The sequence below is a fragment of the Rousettus aegyptiacus genome, unplaced genomic scaffold (genome assembly GCF_014176215.1).
Source record: "Rousettus aegyptiacus isolate mRouAeg1 unplaced genomic scaffold, mRouAeg1.p scaffold_m13_p_8, whole genome shotgun sequence".
NCBI classification, from domain to species: domain Eukaryota; kingdom Metazoa; phylum Chordata; class Mammalia; order Chiroptera; family Pteropodidae; genus Rousettus; species Rousettus aegyptiacus.
The window spans coordinates 75,925,842-75,950,059 of record NW_023416311.1 but is presented as its reverse complement, the minus strand read 5'-3'; the positions used below and the strand labels follow the sequence as shown (position 1 = coordinate 75,950,059).

General features: G+C 34.2%; 1 protein-coding gene across 2 annotated transcripts in view; it reads left to right on the top strand.

Annotated features, from left to right (window-relative positions):
* RNF180 (ring finger protein 180) overlaps positions 1-24,218 on the top strand; it is a 130,853-nt gene that overhangs the window by 36,776 nt on the left and 69,859 nt on the right. For both annotated transcript variants that reach the window (XM_016123523.2, XM_016123522.2), the window contains exons 4-5: positions 1,536-2,495; positions 5,155-5,190. In XM_016123523.2, coding sequence (XP_015979009.2) covers positions 1,536-2,495; positions 5,155-5,190 — 996 coding nt within the window. The remainder of the gene's footprint in view (positions 1-1,535; positions 2,496-5,154; positions 5,191-24,218) is intronic.

Sequence of the window (24,218 nt, the reverse complement as noted above, 5' to 3'; positions counted from 1 at the left end):
TTCATTTTAGAGCTATTTTTCTTGGATGCATTGTTTCAAGAGACAGGAAAGGATGTGTAACTCTTAATTATATTTACTGGCTTTTTCATTATTACTGGAGTGCTTCGGGTACTTGTCTACCCGGGACTTCACACTTGGTATTTCTTCTTGCTTTGAAAGCTCTTCCCACAGATATTCACCTGTTCCCACATTTCCATAAGCTTTTACTGTCATTGAGGTGTTGCTTGACTAACCTATCAGCTGCCCCTCCCCACTATTACCATTCTTCCCATTTCCTTTCTTCCTTTACTGCTTTGTATACCTATGTATATTTTCCACATACATACACAAACTGTAAGTAACATTTAGTACTTGTAAATATGCAAAAGGATATATAAATATATGCATTATTATACATATACACACAAATATACATATATACATACTCACCCACACATACTTATGGCTTACCAGTCTGGTTAATTGCCTAGCTTCCCTACTAGAATATAAATTCCATGGACTCAGGGGTTTTTATATTTTATTCATTACTGTATTCCCTGCACCTAGAACAGTGTCTATTGAGTGAGTGAAATATCCTATAAGTATTTCTCATGTATGCACACACATAGAAAATAAACTGGATAATTAATGACTCCCATTGGCACAATAAAAATCAAAACACTACACTTTTAAGATCCTTAATGAAATGTTACAAGAGCAAGAAATTGCCTTGTTAACAGTATAGTATCATTTCTCACAATCAAAACACTTAAGTCTTAGAAAACTATAAGTAATATGATCTTCAGAAAAATATAGTTCTTTCTTCACTGACTAACTTTTTTTGTTAAACAATAACACTTGATAGCTATTCTTTGTATCCATTATCACATTGTAATGATTTCCTGGGAAGATGCCAGTGTGCTGCTTGCCAGTGTCCAGAACTTCACAAAATGTATCAGGACACTGTGGTTATTCCACTATCTCTGTTAAAAACACCATTTGAAAGCAAGTTCATTATTAATTTCCAATCTAAGTATAGAAAATGCACCGTTTGTATGCAACAATTATCTTTTAATTGTATATATGTAAAAAGACAGGCAAAGCTTCATTCTATTGGTTGGGTAAAGTTCCCTCCCACAGTGCTTGGTATGCAAGAAGTGTATCAAAACAGACACTTTTCTGTGAGATTTTACTTGCAAATTAGCTTTGTAGACTGATTTGCTTCCTGGTTCCATAGTGTATTTTTCTTTCATTAGTTCACACTGTATTCATATTCAACCTATTGTTTAAGACACTCTCAGAATTCTTAGAGGTATTGCTTAGATAGGCACGATGTACAATATGGTATCATTCTAGAACTTTGGAGCTGCTTATCTCTATTAGAAAGCTTGTTTCCATTTACTGTTCTGTCTACTAATCAGAAAACAGAAAGCTAGCTAGCCTTTTCTGTGGCATAGAAAACTTTCATGTGGTTGGCTTTAAAAAAAAAGAAATCACATTCTTTTTGATTACTTTACAATGAAAGCATTGTCTTTATTTTCCTTTATTACCTGTAGGCCCAGTGGACAGTTGGAAAACTGAATTGCCCTTTTTGTGGGGCCCGTTTAGGGGGCTTTAATTTTGTCAGCACTCCAAAATGTTCCTGTGGCCAGCTTACAACTGTACATCTCTCCAAGAGCCGGACTGATTATCAGCCAGCACAGGCAGGCCAACTAATGAGACCATCGCTGAAATACTTGTCACATCCTAGAGTTCAGTCAGGTTGTGACATGGACACTCTGCTGACAGGTGGCGCCTCCAAAAACAGAAATCACAGGCTTTTAAATATGGCTCAAAATAAGAATGGCCCTGGAAGATTAACAGAAGCACTCTGCCTGGAGGTACGGTCTACGTATTTTGGGATGAAGAACGAAACACTGCTCTTCAAAGCATCCAATCCAAAATACCAGCTTTTTGTTCCCCAGCTTGTGACTGGCAGATGCACCACAAGAGCTTTTCATAGAAAATCACATAGTTTGGATCTGAACATCAGTGAGAAACTGACTTTATTACCTACTTTATATGAAATACATGATAAGACTACTGCCTATCCCAGGCTAAATGAAACACAGTGTATTGACCTTCCAGACTTGCCTTTTGAATCTAGTAAAAATAGCTGTTCTTTTCAGATTTCATCAAGTTTTGATCCTAATATGCTGCTGCAAAGATTTTCAGTGGCTCCCCGTGAGGCTCAGACACAAAGAGGAGGAGAGTTTCATTGTGGTCTAGAAGCTTCTGCAGTGTACTCAGACCATGCTAGTTCTAACAGCCTGACTTTCCTGATGGACCTGCCCTCAGCCGGCAGGAGCATGCTGGAGGCCTCGGACCAGGAAGAGCACCTCTCTCCTCTGGACTTCCTGCGCTCGGGCAGTTTTTCATTGGGTGCCATTAATCAGAGGCTTAGTAAGAGAGAAAGGAGCAAGTTGAAGAATCTGAGAAGGAAACAACGAAGGCATGAAAGATGGCTGCAGAAGCAGGTAATTTTTTAAGAGTTTACTAAAAATTCTATATTATAAATGTTGGGGTTTGTGAAATTTTCCCAATTCTGTTAATATTTCAGAGGAATAGAAATCTCATGATATTTAGACTAGATCGTCATATATATTTTAGATTTATTCAACTTAGGATTTTATTTCATATTAAGCTAAAGCAAAAAATTTCTCTACCTAAATCGAATCTAGTGACATACTCATTCACTTTCATCATATTTAGCTTAAACAGATCTTTTCAAGAAGCCTTATTTAATTATGTGTCCACATGATCCAGATATGATTAACTGTTAGATTGTGAAAATTATTTAAAGGACAGTTGACCTTTACTGTAATTTTGTTAAGAGAGTGTGCTTCTCTACGGTTTAAACTCCTCCACTCATAATGATATGTTTAAGGGTGAGGTGTGTGAAAGGACTGAACAATAAATGTTACGTGCTGAGGAAGCCAGTTAAAGCCAGTAGATGAGGTGTTCATGCAAATTTGGAAGTTTGAAGACTAGTATATTTTTATATAAACTTTATTTTTGCAAATTGGCTTTATTATTTACTTGTTCATAATAATAGATAGCCATCCTTATTCATCAGTGTCCTCACAGCTAAGATATAGAAAGCTGCAACTTTTCATAATAGTTCATTCCTTTAAAAACAATTAAGCAAACTCATTATCGCTTTTGATGCTAGTCATAGACTGAATAAAAAATTACTGCATCGAGTGCTTCAATAAGGTTAGGTGTTTTCATTTTTCAGTTAAATAGTGTAATTATAGTAGACAATTGTTTATTATATTTTTGATTGGTTGCTGACAAGAACATTCCAGTTTGGTTTATTTGCAAGCGATGGTGTAATGTGGAATCAAAGCAGATATTGTAGAATGTATAAGTGAATATATTTTAGCACCATTACATTTTATAGTTTAATTTATCGCAGCTGTAAGATTCAAAATTTTATTGAAAATTTGATCTAAACCTAGTTAAATTGGAGATGATCATATGTTACATTAAATTATAGTTCAGAAAGAATGTCCTTAAAACAATGTGGAAGGCTCTAAAAATCTCTTAACAAATAGAAACTTAAAAGAAGTATGAGAATTATACTTGCTCTGTACTATAAGTATATGCAGATAACATCTTTGCAGTTTTAAAAATGTGTTTAATTCGTAGGCTAGGTACTTCTGAAAACCTCAGCTATATTGCTAATCATTTTCCAGCATAGGAAACATTCTGTTTTACACAATTTAGAACAAAGCAAGACCAAATTAATGTTGCTTTATTTTTTTAATGAAGTTACTTTTATTCATTCACATACACACATGTGATTTAACCAATCCACTTAGCAATTGATCAGAATAAATGAGTCTTAAACCTGTGACAGGTCAGCATAGGGCAGGATCCTAATAGGTTTAGTTGGTTGCACAGGAGCTACAGGCAAACAAATGCCCAATGTCTTCATAGCAAAGAAATGTAAAAGCGTGTAGTACCATAGAAATGGCATGAGTTAGGGACATGAGTGCATATCATGGCTTGAGCCAGAAAGAAGAAAAATAATTTTTAATAGTCTTGCTAATTCAAGCAAAAAAAAAAAAATCCTAGGAAGAGTTAGTATTTGAGATAAATCGATGGCTTAGCTATTCAGCTCATTCCATGTTTAATAAAGATTAGATAATTCTATGAACATTCATCAAATATCTATTTGGTAGACCATGCCTTTGTATAATTTCAATACAGATCTAGTATTTTTTTTAATTGGAAAGTAAGCACACAAGATATAAAGAAAAAGTTTTTGTTATTAATTTTTTTAATGTTTAAAATAATTGGTTGGGAAATCTAGATTTCTGTCTTTCATTTGACATTTTTAATGATTTTTTGTGTGTGCAAACTGTGCATATTTCTGTGGCAGATACCATCATAGAAAATATCAGTGACACTACAAAAATTTATTTAAATTTTCTAAGCTTCAGAATGTAAATTTGATTGATATTGAAGCAGAAAATACAGCCAGTTTTTGGTGTTTTTATTCAGCAAATGTTAATTGAGCACTCCTTTGAGAAAATACAGTGTTAAACTACATTCAGCCAGCAAGTCTTTTTTTTTATTCAGCATAGTCTTTTTGGTTTTGTTTTTATTTTTTTAAATTATCATTCAATAAAATTAATTTATCCTTGGAGTACAGCTCTATGATTTACACGTGTGTAGATTGATATAACCACCACCACAATGGGGATACAGACAGTTCTGTCACCCCCAAATCTCCCTTGTGCCTTTATAATTGCGCCTTGATTAAATCTTTATACACAGTCATACCCCCACCCCATCTATGATCCCTGAAAACCACTGATCCATTCTCCATTGCTTTAGTTTTGTCTTTCTAATATAAAATAATAGAATAATATTATAGAATTGGAATCACTTTTGAGACTGGCTTCTTTTACTCAGCACAATTGCCTATAATATTCATCCAAGTCATTGCATATATGTGTAGTTTTTCTTTCTATTGCTCAATAATATTCCATTAAATGAAAGAACTGCAATTTATCCATTTACCTATTCAGTGATAGGTGGATTGTTTCAGGTTTTGGCCATTAAGAAACGAGCTATTAAAAACATTCATGTACAGATTTTTATGTAAACCTGTTTTCATTTCTCTAGGGTAAATACCAAGGAGTGGGATTGCTGGATCATATGGTAAGTGTACATTTAACTTTATAAGAGACTGTCAAATTGTTTTCCAGAATGGCTATACTGTTTTGCATTCCAAGCAGCAGTGTGTGAGTTTCATTTGCTGTGCATCTTTGCAAACACTTGGTAGTCTCAATATTTTTTATATGAAGAGGGTCAATGGATAATGTAGTGTTATCATATTGTAATTTTAATTTTCATTTCCCTAATGTTGAACATTTTTATGTGCTTATTTTTCCATTTGTATATATTCTTTAGTTAAATGTCTGGTCAAATTTATTGGTCACTTTTTAATTGGGTTGTGTTCTTCGTGTTGAGTTGTAAAAGTTCTTTATATATTTTCGTTATATATCTTTAACTGTGTATTTGATTTGTAAATATTTTCTGTCATTCTGTAGCTTGTCTTTTTATTCTTGTAACAATTTTCTTTTCCTGTAGAACAAACATGCTTAATTTTGATGAAGTCTAAATTCTCAGGGTTTTTTTCTTTTTATAGATCATGCTTTTGGTGTCAAATCTAAAAACTCTTTGCTTAGCCCTTGATTATGAAGAATTCCTCCTCTAATTTCTTCTATATGTTGTATAGCTTTAATTTTTACATTGAGAATTATGACTCATTTTGAGTTAGTTTTTTAAATAAGATGGGAAGTTTAGGTCAAGTTCCATTGTTTTTTATAGAGATGCTCGATTGTTCCAGCAATGTGTGTTGAAATTACTATTATATCTCTATTGAAATGCTTTTGCAGCTTTGTCAAAGATCAGTAGTGTATATATCAGTAGGGTATATATATCTGTTCTCTTCATTTTTGTGTCTCTTCTTTTGCCAATAGTCCTTTTTCTTGGTTATTGTAGCTTCATGGTAAGTTATAAAATAGGGTACTGTGATTCCTCCAGCTTTATTGTTCTTTTTCAGAAATGATTTATTCTAGTTCCTTTGCCTTTTTGTGTAAAATTTAGAATCAGCCTGTTTTTATAAAATATCCATTGGGGATTTTTATTGTAATTATGTTTAATCTGCATAGGTCAACTTGGGGAGAACTGAAATCTTTACTCTGTTGATTTTTCCAATCCATAACATATGTCTCCCTTTTCATTTAGGTCTTTGATTTCTTTTATGAATATTTTGCAGTTTTCAGCAGTCAAGAACTGCACATTTTGTTAGATTTATACACAAGTATTTACTTTTTGATGATTATTTTTAATTAAAAATTTTTTTGGTTTACTGTTATACATTGCTGATATATAGAAACACAGTTGATTTTTATTTTGACTTTGTATCTTGTGATTTTGGGGGAGTACAGATGTTTGACATCTTTTGTCAGATTTGTCCCTAAGTATTCCTATTGTTAATGTTGGTAAATGGTATTGTTTTGTTAAATTTTAATTTCCAATTGTTCTTGATAGTATGTAAAAATACAGTTGAATGTTGTATGTTGATTCCGTAGCCTACAACCTTTCTAATCACACTTATTAGGAATAGTCGTTTTTTAGTAGATTTCATTGGATTTTCTTCATAGATGATAATATTGTCTACAAGTAAAGACAGCCTTATTTTTTCCTTTCCAATATGGATTTTTTTTTCTTTTTTATGTTATTGAGTTAGCTATAACATCCAGTACAATGTCGAGTAGAAATAGTGAGAACAGACATCTTTGTCTTTTGAGGAAAGCATTCTGTCTTTCACCGTTAGGTATGTTAGTTGTAAGATTTTTGTAGATGCCCTTTATCAGGTTGAGGATGTTTACTTCTATTCCTAGTTTGCTGACAGTTTTATGAATGGATGTTGAATTTTGTTAAATGCTTTTTCTACATCAATTGATACGTTTTCAGTGTTAATATTGTTTATCAAATATCAAGTCAGTCTTTCATTTCCACAAGAAACACCACTTTATTATGTTGTATTTTTCTTTCTATATATTGCTGAATACTATTTGCCAATATTTTTAAAGGTTTCTTTTTTTCTTTTTGCCTCTACATGAAGGATATTGGTCAGAAGTTTTCCCTAGTTTTGTACTATCTTTAGTGTTAATGTCAGGGTAGTGCTGGCCTTATGCAGTGAGTTAGGAAGTGTTCTTTCCTTTTCTGTTTTATGAGAAATATTATGAAGAATTGATTTCTCTTAAATATTTGGCAATGAAACTATTTAGTCCTGAAGATTTTTTTTTGAAAGATTTTTAACTATGGATTTTATTTAATATTTATAGGACAATTCAGATAATCTGTTTCATATTAGATGAGTTTTGATACTTTGTTGTTTTCAATAAATTTTCTAAATTTTTGAAATTATGTGTTAGAGTTGTTCATAGTGTTGCTTTATTATACTGTTAATGTCTGTTGGGTCTGTAATGATATCAATTTTTCAATCCTGATAGTGGGAGCTAGTATCTTCTCTCTCATTTTTTAACTTTGCTGGAAATGTGTAAATTTTATTGACTGTTCCAAAGAACCAGCTTTGGGTTTAAGTTACTTTTCTTGTTGTTTTTTATTTTCAAAGTCATTGATTTCTACTCTGGTCTTTATTATTTACTTCATTCTACTTGCTTTGACTTTATTTTTCTTTCTCTTATAAAACTATTTTATGGTGGAAACTTACTAGTTGGAATTTTTCTCATCTAGGCATTTAATACTACAAATTTCCTTTCAATTACTGCATTAGCTACGTCCTTTGACTTTCATGTTATATTTCTATTTTAATTCAGTTCAAACTATTTTCTAATTTTCTTTGAGACTTCTTTTGGCCTACGTAATTTGTTAAGTGGCTGGTATAATCATGAAAAGGCTGAAATACCAGCATTTTGATGAAATTAATACAAATTTCTTTCTGGGACAAAAAAATTTTTCTCTGGATTGAAAGAAAGTAAAGCTGCCACTAGTATAGCTGCATAATACTTTAAAGTAATTCTATTTAAACAGCATTACGTTCTACTATGTTTGCATTTCTTAACATTGGGCCTATTTAATATTAATGAAAGAAAATGTCTCTTTAAACCCCACAGAATGCTATTGTGAAAAGAGAGTTTACCTTACATTTTGTAGAGTGTTGCGCATGAGAATATAATTGACCAAATATATGGTTTGTAATAAACCACTAAACCTTATAAAATGATTATATTACATTGTTCTCAGTAAACCACTTGTATTATTATAAGGGAGTGATTTAGGCATTGGGGAGAATAGAGACCAATAAATTATATTAAAGAACTACTTATTCATGTTTATCTGCCAAAGATATATATTTTCTACAAGGTACTAAGTTTCATTTTTATAGATTTGTACATAGGGATTATTTTGAATTTTTCACGATTTTAAGGTAGTCCATTTAATCTTTTATCCCTCGATTCATCACCTTTGAGTCACACAAAATCATATTCCAAATATTTGGTTATCTTCTTAAAAGAGGATACTTCATGCTTCTGAATTACAATATTAATCCACATATTAAACAAACGATTATCCCCCATTTATTCTCTTTCTCAAGCAGAAAGTAATAGTTTATTGAAGTGAAAAGCCTCAGTAATTACAATATAATTAGATGACACATATTTTACTGGTCTTATTAAACCCAGAAACATAATTATGAAGTTGTCTTTTAGGAAAGAAGACAGTAGATTGAAAGAACATCATGACCTTCAGGTCATTGTTTATTTCTCACTCTACTTTGTGCCAATTTTTTTTTCAGTTTAAGATGATCAGTTTCTTCATTTTATTAATGCAAAATGTTTAGGTCTTGCTCAATAGGTAGGTACTTCTAATTTGCTTATTCCTTCCAGGAAGTCACTGTTCAGTAGATAAATAATATATAAATATTTAGCCCATTTTAGTAAACTAAATGTCTTAACTTTGATTTCCTGCCATTTCAAATTGATTTTCAAATATAGATAAATGAATACATGTGGAGCAAAATTACATGGAATTGATAATGCCTTTACCTTAAGTAATTATATAGACCTACATTTTCTAATGTTTATCAAAACACTCTACACAATACATGGGTAATCAGAAATTCTTTAAATAAAAGTTTGTTTTTAATTTTAGAATGGTTTTAGATTTATAGAAAAGTTTTGAAGCTAGTACAGAGAGTTTGCACATGCCCAACACTCAATTTTCTTTATTAATATCTTAGTATGGTACATTTGTCACAATTAAAAACCAACATTAATACATTATTGTTAATTAAAATTCATACTATTTTTAAATTTTCTTAGTTTTTACCTAATGTTCTTTTTCTGTTCCAGAATCCCATCTAGGATACCGTATTACATAACATTTAGTTGTTATGTCTCATTAGGCTCCTCTTGGTTTTAACAGTTTCTCAGACTTTTTCTGTTTTTGATGACCTTGACAGTTTTAAGTAATATTGGTTAGGTATTTTGTAGACTATCCCTCAATTGAGATTGTTCTGATGGTTTTTTCATGATGAGACGGGTTATGGGTTGTTTCACGGGTCCCCAAGACCACCCTCACTAAGAGGACTCACAGGACTCAGCCTATAGTCATACTCACAAATACGATTTATTAAAGGTTTAAAGATACAAACAAACATCTACAAAGAGAAAAAGTGCATGGGGCAAAGTGCGGAAGAAACCAGGTACAAGCTTCCAAAAGTCCTCTCCCCAATAAGTTGCTGACTTACGCTAAATGAACTTGACTCCTCCTGCAGTGTGTTGTGACATGTGCAATTTTTGCACCAGGGAAGCTCATTTTAGATTCAGCTCCCAGGATTTGTATTGAGAGTGGGTCATGTAGACACTTTCTGCCTGGCACACACCAAAATTCTGGACTCCAGAAGAAAAGCTGATGTTCAATGTAAACCAACATTTTAGGCACAATGAGCCATTCTTATCAGGATGATGGGAGGCCTCCAGAAATTAAAGTTCTCAGATGCCAGCCTAGGGCCAACCTTACAAGTCCAGGCAGGCCTACTAAATGAACTCTTTTCTATACGTGGGTTTTGGAGAGGAAGATTACAGAAGTAAAATGCCATTTCCATCATATTACAAATCACATCAAGGATATACACTATCAACATAACATCACTATTGACATTAACTCAGGAATGTTTTGAAACAGGAGAAAAATAGTAATTATCACACTTATGTATTATATATTATTTTCCTATTGCTACTGTGACAACCACAAACAGTTTAAACAACACAGTTTTATCATCATATAGTTACAGAGGAAACAGTCTGAAATGGTGTTATGAGGCTCAAATCAAGGTATTGACAGGGCTGCCTGCATTCCTTCTTGAGACTCTAGGGTAGGACTTGGTCCTTGCTTTTTCCATTTTCTAGGGTGTGTTTGCATTCTTTGGCTTGTAGCCTCCTTTTAACTATGGCATCACTCCAATCTCTGCTTCTTTTGTCCCATCTGCCTTTTGACCTATTTAAGGGCCTTTGTGATTATATTAGGCTCACCTAGATAATCCCAAGTAATCTTCTCATTTTAAGATTTTTAATCACAGCTGCAAAGTCATATCAGGTAACATATTCATCAATTCTCTTTTGCCATATAGGGTAACATATTCATAAATTCTCGGTATTAGGACGTGAATATCGTTGGGGAGCCATTATTTTGCCTGCCACATCTTACTACATGCTGGGTATTTTTCTGAGTTTTTAACTTCATTTATTCTTACACCATTTGATGAGATATTATCACGATTTTATGGAAGGAGAAACTGAAGATCAGAGAGGTTAAAAACTTGCCTAAGCCCACAAATCTAGTATGTGGCAGGTCTAGATCCCAAAGTTTATGTTCTTAACCATTATTTTATCACAGCCTCTCAAGAAAGTTTGGTTTTGTGTTTTTCTCTCATATTTTATCATTCTTTGATTCAGAAAACATTTTAATATCATTTACCTTGTTTCTTCATTCAGCATTTTCATTTAATGATGCCCATTGGGTGCTTTCACTCTTTGCCAGAAACCGTGCTCTAAATATTGAGGATACAACTATGAATAGAATATGATTCCTCCCCTCAGGGACCTTTGAGTGAATGAAGAAAACAGATATGAACATTAGCTATCCTTTTATGAATTTGCATAAGTGCCATATCATAGTGGATTTTGGCCAACCATTTATTAATCAGTCCAGGACTGCTTCGGCCAAGATCTTAATATGCAATTGAAAAATCTCAGAGAAGTCACAAAAAAGCAGACTTAATAGCAGTAGGAAGATTGTGCAGAAACTGGAAGATTGATGACAGAGAAGAGAGGAAAAATGGTCTGCTGATAAAGAATGATGATACAGTGATCAGAAACTTATGTTTGATTCTGAGGATGCTATGTAGCTGCTGGAAAGTTCTGAGTAGCTCTAGGCTAGGCCCACAGTAGGAGCTCAGTAAATAGTTGCTGAGGGGATGACTTGAACAAATAAATGATGTATCCAGTGCTTCAGTCATGGTAAATGATTTAAGGGAAGAGGCTAACAGTGGTTCTTAACCTTAGCTGCAAGTTGGAATTCTCCCAAGGTTTTTAAAACTACCATTCCTGGGCTCAATCAGATTATGCTTCGGTTAATCTAGACTGAGTATCACCATGTATGTTTGTTTATATTAAAAAAAAATTATATATACACACATATAGAGATAGATACATATGTGTAGATGTGTGTGTGTGTGTGTGTGTGTGTGTGTGTGTGTGTGTAGACATGCACACTTTTTTCTAAATGATTCCACTGTGGGCAGGGTTGAGAACTATTGGAGAGAAGAGATCAACAAAAAGGAATTTAGAATGGTTGAAAACTGAGTTATTAGAGTCCTTGAAAAATGATTTATTAACAAGAGCAAAGAGTTAATTCTGATGGTCATTACAGAGGATACCAGGAGGCAGGCCGAGAAAGAATTAGATAAAGAATCATATTGGGGAAGAGAAGAGATTTTGATCTTATATTTTCTAATACCTATTTCTTTGCATGTAGTAAAAGACAGTATAAATATCCATATCCAAGTAACATTTAGTACATTCAGATAGCTTTTCTTAGCCTGGTATTAAGAGAATGAAAGTTTGACTAGAAGGAGTGGGGGTGGGTATGAGCGGAATGGAGAGGTTGTGGTGGTGAAAGTGAGATAACAGCAGTTAGCTTTTATTGAGCTTTACTGTGTGCTGTGTACAGTCCAGGGTGTTTTACTTCTATCACTTGATTTTCATGAGCAATTTGCTTGCTAGAGCATGGGGAAGATCTGAAGCCGACAGGTTTTGGGCAGCCGGAGAGAAGTGTGAAGGCTCTGGGGATAAAAGGCAATTGGGAAGTAGGAGAACAGCCAAGATGCATGTTATCCATTACCAAATTTTGTGTAAGGCCAACTTGTTTGGGGAAGGGAGAGAACAGAATCATCACTGAGCTAGTCCCAGGGAGACACTTACAGAAAATTGGACCTTATCACGTAGGACGGAGCTTAGTGCTAGCTGTGTTTGATAAATAGTACTAAGCTGTGCCTTCAGCTCTTTTGGCCTTGTGTGCACTAGGAAGACTGTGCCTGGTTTACATTCCAAACCTCCATATTTGGCTTCATTTACCACATCAACCAAGATATTCACTGCCCACCTGTCGTCTCCCTCATTGCCCCATTCTGTCCTTACTTGTTCTGAAAATCATACTCGCTTGCTGCCTCCTCCTGTTGAAACCTCCTTAAAACTTGTCTGGTGCTGAGATGTCAGTCTTACTTATTACTCTTCTCACACTGGGAACCTGACAATATCAGCTTCCACGTACCCCTAAACTGGGGATGTATAGCTGGAATGTTCTCCCTGGCTTTACATGATCAATTGAAATTACTATCATATTGGCTTTGTTTTACAAAGTAATATTTTAAAGTTAATTTTTAATTTTAGAAGCAAAATAACAGTGTTAAGGTGTAGAAAATTGAAAAATACGTTTACAAATCAATTGAGTGGTTACCTAGGAGGGGGTGGGGGAATATGACCTGGGGTACTTTGTAGGGAGCTCTAACTCTATTGGTTGTGTTTTACTTCTTAAGCTGAGTAGTATTATCACAAATGTTATCTTTTTTAATTCCATTTTGTATGTCTCCAATATTTTAAAATGCACTGAAGAATCAGTTATAAATCACACTACCTTAACAATGTCATGATTTTTTATTCAGGCTTTTTTATTCATTATTTTCACTATAGAATCTTAGATCATTCACTTTTGTTCTCCTGGTTGTAAAGCTGCAGGCTCCAACAGATTATATAAGCAAGTATTCTATTACCCAAGAGGCTTCATTCACTTTCTTAATAATGTTTTTCTAATATTCCATCAGAATAAAATTAAATAATGATCCATGAGCAAAACTTTCCAGTAAAAAAAATGCAAATCAGCGATGGATTGGGATGTGCTATTCAGCTCTGACATTCCATGCTTTTATGAATCTCTCTGGAATGCTGGTTTGTAAAGGTGGTATGACTCATATTGTTTTCCAACACCAGAGGGCACCAGATTTTCTCTTGCAGCAAAACAGTCAAAATCATTTCTTTCCATCAAAAAATTTGATATACTGGGGTAGAATATTTAGTTTGTCCAACCAGTAGTTTGTTTAACCACTAGTTTGTCCAAATACAAATGAGACAACCTCTATAAAGCAGCAGGATAATCCAGTAGGAAAATACCAACCATGTATTTTAAGGAAATTAAGATCCTAGCTTACTCTATGTACTCTGTTGGTATATTAGTTTCCTGTTGCTGCTCTAACAAATTACCACATTTTGGGTTGCTTAAAAATGACACCAATTCATTCATTCATTCGTTTGTTTATTTGTTCATTCATCCATTCATTCATTTTAGGTGAGGCAATCCTAGGTTGATCTCACAGATTGAAAGGATCTTGTCAGTTTACACTCCCTTATTTTTATTTGTTATGCCTATGTCTTCTATCCAAGTACTGACCAGGCCCCACCCCGCTTAGCTTCCAAGATCAGATGGGATTGGGCTTGTTCAGGGTAGCATGGCTGTAGACCAAACAACACAAATTTATTATAGTTATGGGGATTTAAGTTTGAAATAGATTTCACTGGGCTAAAATCAGTGTGTTGGCAAGGCTGCTTTCCTTTCTGATGGTTTTAGGGTAAAATCTGTTTTCTAGCTTTTAGAGTCTGTCCACTTTTCTTGGCTAATGCCCACCTTCTATTTTCAAAGCCAGCAATGGCTAGTCAAGTCTTTCTTGTGATCCTATCTCTCTGGTTCTGATTCTTCACTATCCCTTTTCTCCATGTACAGATCTTTGTAATTGCATTGGCCCACCCAGTTAATCCTGGATACCACTCTCAAAATCAGCTGATTAGCAGGCATATTCCATCTTCATTGTTTTTCTTGTATTTAACATAACATATTCACAGGTTCCAGGGATTAGGATATGGGCATTTTGGGGGGAAGAAGGAATTATTCTGCCCACCAAATATGGTTTTAGTGGAATCTTATGATTTTGGTCAGCCTTGAGAGAGAGGAGGTAGCTACTTATAGGTCTTGATAGTTTAGGGAAAAAACAAGTGTTTTCTCTGACCTTCCTTGGAGTTCTACATAACTCACTTCTCTAGTTTTTCTTGGATTCTGAAAATGAATGTGTATTCTAGGAGCCATAATTCATTAATTCTGTCAGATATTATTTCCATAATTTAACAGAAATTATTAGATTGATCTATCATGTCTTCCTTTCCCTAAGTGAGGTAAAGGACAATTAAATTTATATGGGAAAGCTGGATCAGGAAAGGAAAGAGGCACAAGGCATTGTTTGAAAAGATTTAGTGGCCCCCAGATAGAGAAGCAGCTTGAATAAAAGGTATGGTCCTGAAGATAATATTGACCTACCTTATAGTATTGCCTGGAACAAGGGCCCTAAATGAAGGAACAGTAGAAAGTAAACCATATCTTCTTGGCACATAAAAAACTCCCAAGTAGTAGAAGACTATACCAAAACTTCAGATTACTAGGGTCTATTTCAGTCCATAGAAATAAGTCGTAGACACAGTTAATGACGAAGATAATAGCTTTTATTTTGGGTGCCCATGTTAGTTTTTTATACTTAGTAATGAGCAGTATACCCTAAAAGACCACTTTTCCTAATGTTATTTTTTATGTTATTTTATGAATTAGCTAAGTGCTTTATAAAAGAAAGTCACTCTTATTTTCTTTTAAGATGGTGTAAATTACATGAGAAGTAGATACCATGACCTATTGAGTTGTATAAGGAAGAGCGAGTTCTGTTTCAGTTAACTCATTAGTTATCTAGGTCCCTAATCATTATGTTGACTATAGAAACTAGTAATTTGAGTTAGCCTTTAAATTAATAGTAATAGGTTGGGAAGTAGTATATGTTGTGATATGTTAAAGAGTTCCTGCTTACTCAGAAGTAAATAGCTGAATTTTGCTCTTCTAGCAGGTTCTGGAGCATTCTATATAGTCCCTAACTTTCATGCAGTGCCATTATCTAACCTAGATTAGATGAACATGTTTACTATTGGGGTTAAACCTAAAGAGGAGAGAAAAGAAAACAATGTCCCAGCTCATCCTAAAGTGTAGAAAGCCTTTCCATCACTGTAGGTATGTCTGGGCCAAAGAGTTAAAGCGCACTTGAAATTATAGGAACACATCCTTTTATTTTGAAGTAATGTCTCTGTTTTAGGATACTTCGCTCTCTAATAATACTCAGATTTTATCAAAGTTCAGGGGCTCCATACCTGAGAAGTAAGAAGTCTTAGTACTCATTGTTTGACTGGCACAGAGCAGGTGATTATTGTCATACTAAGTGCCAAAAGTTTTATCTCTGTTAGGCAATAATAAATATTGAGAATATAATAGCTTCCTCATCACACAGGTTGTAAAGTACTGAGGTTTGTATTTCTAGCCTTTTGATAGAACTTGATCTCAGTAACATGTTCAGGGAAGAGACAGAAATTTTACTCTCTTAGATTGGTTTCTTTTTGCCTCAAAGAATTATGTAGTGCAGAGGTTCTCAAGTGCTCAGCTGTGGACCACCTGCATCAGAATCTCGACGGGAGCTTTTTATGATTCCCCAAGAAATTTTAGTGCCATCAGTTTGGGACAGGCCCCAGGTGATTTTTAAAAACTGCCCTATTTAATTCCCATATACAGCCAGACTTGGTTTGGTAACTTGAAGATACTGCTTCTGAAATCAGCTGGAGTATAGTTTAGATTATTCTCTCCTTGATGTTACTAGACTACATCTGTCAAAATTCATAAGGTCAATATTGGTGAAAGAAACTAAAACATCTTCTGAAGTGGGATGTCACATTTAAAGGACTGACTTCAAAGGTAATATTCTTTCTTTGGAGTGAAAAAATGGTAATAATAATAATAATGATGACAGCATCAGCAGCAACCAAAACAATAGACACTTAATGCAGCCATTTACTATGTGCAAGTACTGCTTCTGTCCTTTAGATGTATTCCTTACTTAATCTTCATGTCAACTCTATGAGGAGTTACTTTATTATTGCCATTTTACAAACGAAAGTTAAATATCTTGTCCAGGGTCACCCAGCTAGTAAGTGCTAGGCCTTGATGCTAACTGGGCTCCTTACTATACTCTGAACCTTTTTTACCTCTAAGCTTTATTTAGTGGTTTTACTTACCTGGATTGTCCTTCTGGACCCAGAGCATCTTTTTAAAATGCTGATTATCTCTTAAGGCAAAATTAAAAGAACATCTTTTTCTTAGAATTTTCCATAGTTATTTATGCAGAAATGATTATTCCTTTAGCTATGCTCCTAATAAAATTTGTCTAATTTCCTCTATGTTTCTAAAAGTCAGTAAAAAATGACCAAACCAGACATATTTGGCTCTTCTTTGGAGAATATCTAGCATAGTGCTTTTTATGCAGACACTCAATAAATAGTTGTTAATAAATGGATTAATGTAAGAGCCATTTCTAAATTTTTGTGAAAAAGCCATATATGGAAAATTTTACATAATTTTAAGTTACTTCATTATTTTATCCAAAAGTATATGTATACCTTTGTGTTGGTCTGACTTTTAAGTTTTGAGACTTAACTTATGAGCTTTTTCATACAGAAAGTGAGAGATCCACACATTTTTAAATGTGCGTGAAATAATGATGTAAAATTTTAATGATAGCTCGTTGTATAAAAGATCTTATATTTTGATTCTACATTTCAAGTTTTAGCTTAAATATATGTTACTGAATTTTTAACAGAGGAAACAAAGAATAGGCTTGCTAACTTACACTTGTGGGTTTTTTCCCCTCGTCTTTTTAAAATACATGAGCAAGTGTTTAGAGCACATAGGTATTACTTTTGGAAAAGTAGAGAAGAATGTCTTTTGTCTTTAACTTTTAGCACATTCATTAAGACTACTGTATTATCTTTTTGCTTTATCTCTTGCTTATCTCTTGCCTTAATGCTGCCTCAAAACTTATAGGCTTAAAACAATATCTCTTATTTGTTCCTAATTCTGATTATTAGCAATTTGGGCTTGGATCAGCTGGTCAGTTCTTCTACTGATCTTGCCCAAATCAGAGGGCACTCAGCTGAGCCTCAAAGTCCAAGGTGGCCTCACTCACAGGTCAGAAGATTTTGCTGATCTCAGTTTGTCCTCTCTCCCCATGTGGCCTTTATCATTAAAGATCTTCAGGTGACAGCATTGCCTTCCAGGGCAGCTAGAGGGGGAAGCTGAAGACTACTTGAAGGCTAGTCTTGGAAGTCACAAAACATCACTTCTACATACTTTTGGTCAAAGCAGATCATGAGGTTAGAAAATAGAGTCTTCATCTTGACGAGAGGAACAACAAAGTCACATTGAGAAGGGACATGCATACAGGCATGGGACCATTTTTGTAGACAGTTTATAGCATAAATATTGTGAACTTCAGAATGTCAGGGGTTAACCCTCAGTCGTCTTTTGTCTCCTTTAGAAAATTCCATAGGAAACTGGTTTCATCCAAAGTATTTTACTGTCTAATGACTACACTGCCCTTTGACTTAGATTTGCTAGGGAGATTTTTAAATTATGCCTATGTTTAGCCCTCCTTCCCTCCACCCCTGCCCTTTTGAGTCTTATTCATCTGTAGTGAGCTAGTCATTAGCATTTTAAAAAACCATTCTCTGTTATTCTAATAATGTGCAGCCAGGGTTTTGAACTACTGTATTAGACAGTACTCTCTTTATACTGCTCATTATCTGATTTTTAAAAAGTGGGCAGTGTGTATGGTAGATCAGAAATTAGGTGAAACAATTGACAAAGAGCAGTTTGTTGCCTTGTTGATTTTCAAATTATGCCCCTAATTTAAAGAAAAACGAAGTACTAAAAATAGGAAATAAAACAACATTGCAAATAATATTTTAAGGAAACAGAAATGAAACAAAAAATACAATGTGAAAATAGTAAGTTACCATTAAGAAGCATATTAGTTATAAGTGACACAATGGACCAAGTTTTGTCTGAGAGTTCTTACACACACTCCTCACTAATTAATATGGGAATTATGTGCAGGCCTCTGAGAATAGACTTTAAACCAATGTGTATTGGGTAATATGTACCAAAATCTGTGGAGGAAAACTAATTGCATTGGGAGCTGAAAGAAAACAAGAGTTCAGCAACCCTACTGAAGAGTGCAGAGTTGCAGTGTTAGAACTGAAAAGTCACACAAGAATTTATCTAGTCTACCACTCTGCCTAGTCCTGCTTCACTACCACTAAAATTGAGACCCACTGCCCTAAATAATCTCCTTGCATTCCAAATGAATGCCCCAGACCGTTTCAGAAAACTTGTCATTCTGCATGGTTTGTAATGGAAGGGAAGCAGCATAACAAATTTAAGTCAGATTGTACTGGAAGGAGAATCAGAAGTCCCAACAGACTGAGATTTGAATCTGGCTCACTGACTATTTAGTTGTATAGTCTTATGCAAGTTACTTAATTCACCTCAGCTTTGGTTTCTTCTATATGTTTAGTGTTTTGTCCACAAAAGGTAAGAATTAGATGGATAGATGCTAGTGACATGTCTCTCCTCCGCATTTGTATTTCATTCATAAGGAATTTTTTTTTCCCTCAAATAAAGATGAATAGCATGGTTAGTAGCAATACTCTGACCTTAGGCTTTCTAACTCACAGCGTTATGTGGCTGGGCTTTCTGAGTTACCCTTTCTCATTTTTACCTTAATTGTAAGAGGATATGTGTTTAAGATATTTCTTTAAAATGCTCTGTTATAATGTTAAGTGAAAAAGCAGGCTGTACAAGTATGTTTACAGATAACTCGATCACAAATAACCATAAAAAAAATGGAAAAAAACATCAAAATTTTACAAAGATTTACAAGGTTTTTCTTTTTCTTCCAAACATGAATTGCTACTCTAATAAGAAATACACAATATATTTTCACCTTTAAGGTCAGTATATACATTCGCCGAAGGTAGCCACACTCAGAAATAGGTTTATTCACTCATTTTGTGAAATATAGCTATTTCCATAGTGACACCAAATCTACATACAATTCCAAAGTTTTCTAACATAGCCATCCTCAGTGTTGAATATTCTCGAATTTTTAAATCTAAATTTATAGCACCATTTTACCAATTTCCAAAGCTAGAAATACAGGAGTCTTTCATTACTCCATTTCCTGTATTACCACATATTATGTTTATCGCATGCTTATAAAATTGGTTATTAAATTTAATTCTTTCTACTTTCTATTTATTTCTTCTATTCCCACCATCCAAGGCCCTATCTCAAGCCCTTATTATTAAATTACCACTAAAATATACCTAGTCACATAGTCCCTTACCTAAAAATCTGTGAGTCTGCATTTATGAAGGATAATATCCAAATTTATTCACAGTTTATTGCCACCTTACATTTTTGTTTTCAAAAATGGGCAGTGTGTATAGTAGATCAGATTTCATCTCCCTCAACCCTCCCTGTCACCTCCCTTTGGTCCAGCTTCTCTCTCAGTTCCTTAAAAATGATAGGTACTTTCATGCAACTGTAACTGGTCCCTCTATTTTGATTTCTCTATGTTCTCATCTAGAAAGTTACTCATCCTTCAAGACTCAGTTCAGATATTAATCTTTGATCAACTTACCCAGGCAAGTTTAGCTACTTTCCTTTCTCCTGGGCTTTTCATAAGCACACTGATTATACATGTAACGCTTTGTAAGATGTGTGGTTGCTCCAGCTAGACTGTGGGCCTCTAAAGGTCAGGGTCTGTGTGTCTTTACCTTAATATTCAGAGGTCCAACTATAAAATAGACAGTTAATAATTTTTTGTTGAATATGATATAAAGTGGCTTCTAATTCCCTCCTTTTCTTTTGTGATGAAATTGTAATAGTTAAAGATCGCTCACAAATCTTAAATGCTGAAATAATGAAAAATAAAATCGCAGCTGAGAACTAGTTGAGTATATGCATGTTGAAATAGGAGAGAGAGCCTTCTCAAAGGGAATATTTACTTTAGTTTTATTATAAAAAAAATTTTCCATAAAGTTTTTTATTTCAATGCCAATATTAAGACTTAGAATAGTACTTGTACTAATGATAATAATTTTGTTTTTTACTACTTTCAAAACTCTATGTTTTGAAACTAGTAAAAAACTACGTTTTGAAACTGCTATTTATTGTGTGATTAAAAAGAGAAGAGTGCTAGGTACTTTACATATATTATTTCTAATTTTCACAATAACCTTATCATGCAGGTATGCTTATTTTATAGACAAGGAAACTGGGGCTCAGAGAGGTGAAGTATTTTTATCCAAGTCATTTAGCAAGTTGTGGTAGCATTGGCAAGAAAAGTTGTTAATGTTTTAAAATAATCATAAAAAGAAAGCGTGTAACTTAACAATATGTTGCAATTGCATAATATTTTAACTGGCATATTAAAAAGATTATTATTGTTATTGACATACTCTACAAATAGCCATCAAGATAATTCCTAAATAATAGTCTATAAAGAAGAAAGATTTTTATCTATAGATTTATCAATTTCTTTTTTAAGCTAGCCACCCCACGCCCCCACCACACACACACACAGATAGGCATTAGCAGTGTAATTCTGCTTAAGTTGGTGCCAGTCAGCCTTGTTTAGCAGGGATCATCTTTCATCTGCCGACTGCTGATATGTGTTTCCCTTTGAGTTGCTCATATTTGGACTCAATGATGATGCTTGTGTGCTGTTGCCATAAGTTTTTCTTTTTAAGGCTACTTTCCTACATCTTCATTTTTTAATTTATGTATCAGCATGTATATGTAAGAGTTCCTGACTGCCCACATGTTTCCGATATTCGAATTCTATAAAATATTTGCTTTTTAGGTTATTTGTGTATTGTGTAAATAATAATTTACTTTGTTCATTTTTCATTAAGCATGTTTATTACTGCTAAAGAAACAAAGCATATTAAGAACAAGTACCCTTTAAAATTTTACTTTCAAATAAAACTTGTTTTATATTTCTAACATTACAATATGTTTTATTAAGTCTTTTTTCATATTTTATAGTTTTCTCAAGAATGAATTTACTTTTTTCTGAACATTAGCTAAGAAATGTATTAAAAAACTAAGGTGACTTTTGATTTGAAAGGTAATAATTGGATAACCAAATGATGTAAGTTTGTTAAACTGACAGTCAGTGCTTCTCATTAAATATATTTAGCGATATATAAAATTAAGACTCGGGAAAATGAAATTTTTATTAACATTGTCAGAAATAAAAGCTCAGAAGTACTATTAAGGCGAGATTACTCTTTGCAGAATTAAAGGCATACAGATATATATGTGCATATATGCATGTATATGTAGACATACTTTTTAATGCAAGTAACCAATAGCATTTCCTACGAGTTGTTTCCTAACTACTATGACTATAGCATAAAACTCAAACTGCTATCGACCACTCAGTTTTATAAAGAAAATTAAGGTCATTGGATTTTAAAGTAGAGCTTTATTCTATACTGTAGCCAAATTAATTACAATATTTGAAACAGTTGCAGATCCTTTGATAGTTCGTAGAGGACCAAAGTTAATAAAACATCTTTATCCTTTACATTTCTGGAATTTAATAAAATAGGATTAGAGCATATTTGAAGAAAAGTGTACCCAAGGAGTAGGTTGGCATGTCTGGAAATCATACCGCTGTTACCATGGCATGGCGGAATCTACATGAGTGCCAGGCTATATAGACAACCTCTTCAACTGGGTCGAAGGCTAGCAGTAGGCCAAGCTGGCATGTGGTCAGTATGAAAAACGTCCAGAAAGAAGAAGAGGGAGTAGTTACTAGGGATGGGGGCGGAGATGGGGGCGGGGTGGCAAAAGCCTGGTGGCACCTGGTCAGTAGGTTAGAGTCAGGGAGGGAACCAGAGACCCACAAGAGGAGCTCAGTTTCTGCTCTAGGATTCCTTTTCTCAAGAAGATTGGAGAACAAGGTAGTATTTAATATGCCCAAGGAGCACAGTAGGGAACCAGCTAGGTGGCACTGGGAGGGGAACAGATCATGGCCCCAGTTACAGTTGTACTACGTGTAAGAGCAGATTAATTTAATTGAGCCTGTTAATTTAATTGATTTTTTACTGCAGTCATGAATCAGTATTGCTCTGACTCTAGAGCTTGAAGGTATTCTTACATCTTGCATGTATAAGAATAGCTAAAAAATAAATAAATAAGAGATTTTTTGATGCCTTGAGGACACATGGTTATTGTCAGACTTTTTTACAGAGTTCTTTAAACTCTTTTAACCTGAACAGTTGATTTCTTGACTAAATTGCTATAAATTTATTTCTTGACTCTCTAGTGAGTCGAAACCTACCATTTGAAAAACACTGCTTTGAAGGCCGTTGATGGATTGTGACTATGCTTCTTTATCTTGGCGCCTGCATCGCCCGCTGCTGCTTAGAAAAAGTCAGTTGCAAGTGTTAAAAGCCACCTATTTGCCTGCTGCTGTTTCTGCTTTTTCCTCAACATTGTTCAACAGTACTTCTCAGTAGAATCATCACAAAGGTCTAGGCAGAGAAAAATAAACAAGCAGTTCAAGTGAGGAATTTAATTTAATTCAATACAGATTTGTTGAGCGAGCCCCTGCCTTGTATCAGGCACTGAGGTTGTGGGAATGAATTGAGCGTGACCTTTTTCTTGGAGAACCTAGGTTACAGAAGGGAGAAAAATAAAAATAAAGTATAATGATGGGCATCTGATGAGGTGCAGTATGGGTACAAAAGAGGAAGTAATCAGTTCTTCCTGAGAAAAATTAAAAATGTTTCACAGGAAAAAAATGCTTGAGCTGAATCTGTTAAGTTGAGTAGATGTTATCTTGGAAGATGAAAGGTTTTTGTTGGTTCGACAAGGTGGTGAAGAGCAGTCTAGTCAATGAGAGCAGTGTGAAAAGTACAGAGGCACGAATTAGCCGGGTTCTTTCTTTGAACTTTGCATAGTTCAGTATGACTAGACAAAAGACTGATAGGCTGGGGTGGGGAGAGAACTCGAAAACAGACTCATAGTCCATGCTGAGGACACCTTTCGGCAACAGCTAGGCACTGACAGGTGGAGACTGAGATAAGTTGTCTGGAAACCAGGAGATCAGAAAGTAGAATATCAAGTAATCTGATGAGGGGTTTAAATGAGACAGTATCTATAGGAATGGAGCGAAACATAAGAAAAATGGCAGGGGAGCTAAACCAATGTACAATTTAAGAAATATCTTACCGAAGATACTTAATTCAAACCTGAATTATCCAAAGATATACTAATTGAATATAGTAGCAGCTACAAATTGATCATTCTTAGCCATCCATTCAAGCACCATATTACTATAAGGATTGTCTCAGCCACAGATTATTATAATTTTGACTGATGTTATTAATAATATATTCATATCTCCTGATTTGTTCTTAGATTTGAGGAACATAAGATTATATTTTCAAGTAAGGCAATCTGGAGACAAATAAGCAGAAATAGCTAAAATAAGATGAGGCTATGGGTAAAGTTAGTACACACAATTTACACAGCTAGTACAATAAGGGAAATGACTTAGATACACAATTCATGAAGTAAAAACTAGTTGCTTTGGAAACTATTAC